Source organism: Eriocheir sinensis, chromosome 64 (genome assembly GCF_024679095.1).
Source record: "Eriocheir sinensis breed Jianghai 21 chromosome 64, ASM2467909v1, whole genome shotgun sequence".
NCBI lineage: Eukaryota > Metazoa > Arthropoda > Malacostraca > Decapoda > Varunidae > Eriocheir > Eriocheir sinensis.
Window position 1 is genome coordinate 532,501 of NC_066572.1, and position 5,000 is coordinate 537,500.

The 5,000-nt window shown below is 46.5% G+C and overlaps 2 protein-coding genes across 4 annotated transcripts in view; one reads left to right on the forward strand and one right to left on the reverse strand.

Moving 5' to 3' along the window:
• Window positions 1–5,000, reverse strand: part of LOC126987113 (nascent polypeptide-associated complex subunit alpha, muscle-specific form-like) — a 28,926-nt gene that overhangs the window by 2,786 nt on the left and 21,140 nt on the right. For all 3 annotated transcript variants that reach the window (XM_050843827.1, XM_050843828.1, XM_050843829.1), the window contains 3 exons: window positions 3,701–4,197; window positions 2,602–2,721; window positions 1,193–1,377 (listed from right to left, as the gene is read on the reverse strand). In XM_050843827.1, the coding sequence (XP_050699784.1) occupies window positions 1,193–1,377; window positions 2,602–2,721; window positions 3,701–4,197 (802 nt within the window). The remainder of the gene's footprint in view (window positions 1–1,192; window positions 1,378–2,601; window positions 2,722–3,700; window positions 4,198–5,000) is intronic.
• LOC126987114 (ethylmalonyl-CoA decarboxylase-like) overlaps window positions 2,611–5,000 on the forward strand; it is a 26,583-nt gene continuing 24,193 nt past the window's right edge. Inside the window, exon 1 of the mRNA XM_050843830.1 lies at window positions 2,611–2,741. The gene's annotated coding sequence lies outside the window, so the exon portion shown is untranslated. The remainder of the gene's footprint in view (window positions 2,742–5,000) is intronic.

Here is a 5,000-nt window from a genome sequence, read left to right on the forward strand (position 1 = left end):
ATTTATGCCATAAGGTGCTGGCTATCATGTGTTTGAAGATACCCTAAACTTAACCTAACATAACCTAACAAAACCCAAAACAGTCTCTATACGTCTTGACTCAGAAAATTCATACAAGCTTCCTTACTAATGAGACTTTCTATACAACAAAGTGAGGTCATTCTGTGTTGATTTATGCCATAAGGTGCTGGCTATCATGTGTTTGAAGATACCCTAAACTTAACATAACAAAACCCCAAACAGTCACTATAGGTCTTGACTCAGAAAATTCATCCATGCTTCCTTACTAATGAGACTTTCTATACAACAAAGTGAGGTCATTCTGTGTTGATTTATACCATAAGGTGCTGGGTATCATGTGTTTGAAGATACCCTAAACTCAACCTAACATAACCTAACAAAACCCCAAACAGTCACTATAGGTCTTGACTCAGAAAATTCATACATGTTTCCTTACTAATGAGACTTTCCATACAACAAAGTGAGGTCATTCTGTGTTGATTTATACCATAAGGTGCTGGCTATCATGTGTTTGAAGATACCCTAAACTTAACCTAACATAACCTAACAAAACCCCAAACAGTCACTATACGTCTTGACTCAGAGAATTCATACATGCTTCCTTACTAATGAGACTTTCCATACAACAAAGTGAGGTCATTCAGTGTTGATTTATACCATAAGGTGCTGGCTGTCATGTGTTTGAAGATACCCTAAACTTAACCTAACATAACCTTACAAAACCCCAAACAGTCACTACAGGTCTTGACTCAGAAAATTCATACATGTTTCCTTACTAATGAGACTTTCCATACAACAAAGTGAGGTCATTCTGTGTTGATTTATACCATAAGGTGCTGGCTATCATGTGTTTGAAGATACCCTAAACTTAACATAACAAAACCCCAAACAGTCTCTATACGTCTTGACTCAGAAAATTCATCCATGCTTCCTTACTAATGAGACTTTCCATACAACAAAGTGAGGTCATTCTGTGTTGATTTATGCCATAAGGTGCTGGCTATCATGTGTTTGAAGATACCCTAAACTTAACCTAACATAACCTAACAAAACCCCAAAACAGTCACTATACGTCTTGACTCAGAAAATTCATCCATGCTTCCTGACCTAACCTAACCTACCCTACCCTCTCCCTCCCTTCCCTTCCCTCCCACACCCACCCACACCATACCTAGTGATGTGGATAGCCTTGACCGCATCCCGGGGCATGTAGAATGACGTAAGAGTTTTCTCCACAGTCCGATCCTCCTGTAGAATGTCATAGATAGAGGGAGGCCTGGTCCCTGCCACTATGTTGATGGGTCTACTCAAGTTCAGATGGACTCGGATGCAGCCTCGGAAACTCCCGTCATCCTCCTGAAATGACGATAGGGGTGAGAGGGAGCGCTGGGAAGGAGGAGGAGGAGGAGGATAGGAGAGGGAAGGAGAGGTTGAAGGAAGGAAGGAAGGAGCCAGAGAGATATGTAGGATTGGTTAAGAATAGGAGAATGGAAGGAAGGAAGGGATAGGAAGGAGGAGGAGGAGGAATAGGAGGAAGGAAGGAAGGAGGGAAGGAAGGAAGGGATAGGAAGGAGGAGGAGGAGGAGGAGAAGAGAGAGAGAGAGAGAGAGAGAGAGAGAGAGAAATAGATACTCATAATTACATAGATCGACAGACTGTATAACTGACCCCCTCCTCCTCCTCCTCCTCCTCTTCCTCTTCCTCCTCCTTACCTTCTCGACCTGCCCCAAGACCACCTGTGCGGGGTCTGACGAGCGTAGGGTCATGTTCAGACTGGTTTTGAACGTGTCGTCTGGTGGTATGTGCGTCATGGTGTGTGTGTGTGTGTGTTTTTTGGGGGTCGTGTGCGTTTTTTTTGGTTTTAGTGAATATGTGTGTGTGCATGTGTGTGTGTGTGCGTGTGTGTTATTGTGTGCGTTTTCTTATGTGTGTGCGTTTGTATGGTATGTTTCTCTCTCTCTCTCTCACTAGCTCACTCTCTCACTCTCTCTCGCTCACTGCTCTCTCTCTCTCTCTCTCTCTCTCTCTCTCTCTAATCTTATCTCAAAGGAAACTGGCATCCTGTTTTTTGAATCTCTCTCTCTTCCCCTATGAACTAAAAATAATTATCTACCTATTCCAGCAAGGTCATAATTCTGGCAAGGTCACCAGCAAGGTCACCCACCAGCAAGGTCATATTTGTAGGAGTTTTTATCACAAGGTCATTCAGCACAGTAACAAGCTTCCTGCCAAAATTGTTAGTGTCAAAATCCGTCAAATCCTCTAAGAATTGCGTTGACTGTAAGTAAGATTGTTACTGACAGGATCTACCCTTTGTCAAACCAGGTCATCTGTCACTTCAATGAGCTTCCTGCCAGTGTTGTTAGTGTCAAAATCCGTCAAATCCTCTAAGAATTGCGTTGACTGTAAGTAAGATTGTTGTTGACAGGATCTACCCTTTGTCAAACCGGGTCATCTGTCACTTGAATGAGCTTCCTGCCAGTGTCGTTAGTGCTTGCTGTTGCCTGCTTGTTCATGTTTCTCTCCCTCTCTCCCTTCCTCTTCCTCTCCCCCTCTCCCTCTCTCTCTCCCCCCCCACACCTTGGCTATCTGTAGGCCCTGCGCCGAGGCACTGTTCCGCTGCGCCCACGCCTCCAGGGTCTCGTTGGGCACCAGGTGGGAGCGCAGCCGCGTTACCGAGCGCCGCAGCGTCGACACCTCCTGCGGGAAAGGGGCGAAAAGTGAGTACGGATTGGGTGAGGGGGTGGACCAGTTTGTACGCGGGTGTGGGATACGGGTGGGGGAAGAAGTGCGTACAGGATTGGGTAAGAAGGTGGGCCAGTTTGTACGCGGATAAGTAATGGGGGGGAATGTGTTATTGGATTGAACGGGGGACGAAATGTGAGTACGGATTGGGTGAGGGGCTGGACCAGTTTGTACGCGGGTGTGGGATATGGTGGGGGAAGAAGTGCGTACAGGATTGGGTGAGAGGGTGGGCCAGTTTGTACGCGGATGAGATAGGGAATGTGACTGGATTGAGCGAGGGACGAAAGGTGAGTACGAATTGGGTGAGCGGATGGACCAGTTTGTACGCGGATAAGTAATGGGAGGGAATGTATTATTGGATTGAGAGGGGGACGAAATGTGCGTACGAATTGGGTGAGAGGGTGGGCCAGTTTGTACGCGGATAGGTAATGGGAGGAGTGTTTTGATACAAGTACAGATTGGGAGATGGATAAGGCCATTTTGTACGCGTCTTAGGGTTATGGTGAGTACAGAATGGGAGAGGGTTAAGGCCAGTTTGTACGCACATGAGGGTAATATTATGAACACCTTGATAAAAATGCGTACAAATTGGGAAAGGGTATGAACCAGTCAGTACGCGGCTTAGGGTTATGGAGTATATGTTAAGATGAGTACAGATTAGGTAAGGAGGTGAGCTATTTTGTACGCAGTATGGGTGTGAGGGATACTGAGCCCTTACTAAACCGCGTACAGATTGGGAGACGATCTGAGCAATTTAGTACGCAGTTGAGGGAGGGTGTGTTCTATAGATTGTTGTCATGCGTACAGATTGGGTGAGGGGTAAGGCTTATTTGTACGCACTTAGGCTTATGGTATGTTATGATAAGCCTCGTACAGAGAGAGAGAGAGAGAGAGAGAGAGAGAGAGAGAGAGAGAGAGAGAGAGAGAGACTTACCTCACTTCTTCTCTCCACTCTTAGGAATTCCTTCTCCTGTTTTTCCTCCTCCTTCTCCGCTGTCTTCCTCTCCTCCTCCTCCTCCTCCTCCTCCTTCTTCACCTCCTCTTCTTCCTCCTCTTCTTTCCTCTCTTCTTCTCTTCCTCCGTCAACCACATCCTCTTCTTCCTCTTCTTTGGGCTTCTCTTCTTCCTCTTCCTCCTCTTCCTTCTTCTCCTCCTCTACCTCCTCCTCTTCCTCCTCCTCTTCATTCTTAACCACAACCAGAACCTCCTCTCTCTTCCCTTCTTCCTCCTCCTCCTCCTCCTCTTCTTCTTCCTCCAACACCTCCTCCACCGCCACCACCTCTTCCTTCACAACCACCTCCTCCTCCTCCTCCTCCTCTTCCTCCTCTTGAAACAGGTCCTCTTGGCTGCTGGCGGACTCCGGGGTCAGGTCAGCTTTGCAATCCAAGGTCACCAGGTCCTGACATTGTTCGTGACACGTGTAATTGCAATCTGGAATATGGAAAAAAAAGTGCGTACAGATTGGGTGAAGAGATGGACCAGTTTGTACGCGGGGAAGTAATAAGGGGGGGTTATAAGTGCGTACGTATTGGGTGAAGGGGGTGGGCCAGTTTGTACGCGGGTGAGTAATAGGGGGTTATATAAGTGCGTACAGATGGGGTGAGGGCGTGGGCCAGTTTGTAAGGGGGTGAGTAATAGGGGATAATGAGTGCGTACAGATTGGGTGAAAAGGTGGACTAGTTTGTACGCGGGTAAGTAATATGGGGTTAAAAGTGCGTACGTATTGGGTGAAGGGGTGGGCCAGTTTGTACGCGGGTGAGTAATTGGGGGGGTTATAAGTGCGTACGGATTGGGTGAAGGGGTGGGCCAGTTTGTACGCGGGTAAGTAATAGAGGGGGTTAAAAGTGCGTACGTATTAGGTGAATGAGGGGCCAGTTTGTACGCGGGCGAGAAGAAAACGTGCGTACGTATTGGGTGAGAGGATGAGCCAGTTAGTACGCGGGTAAGTAATAGGCAATAGAGGAAAGGAGGAGCAAAAAGTGCGTATAGATTGGGTGAGGGGGGTGAGCCAGTTCGTACGCGGGTAAGTAATAGAGGGAGGAGGAGGTCAAACAGGTCAAAGTATTTTTTTCTTTATTTTCTATTATTATTATTATTATTATTATTATTATTATTATTATTATTTCTTTTTTTTTCTCATACGATAATGTATTGAAATTTGATGCGAGGAGGAGGAGGAGGAGGAGGAGGAGGAGGAGGAGGAGGAAGGGTCATAATGTTAAGAGGAAAAGAGA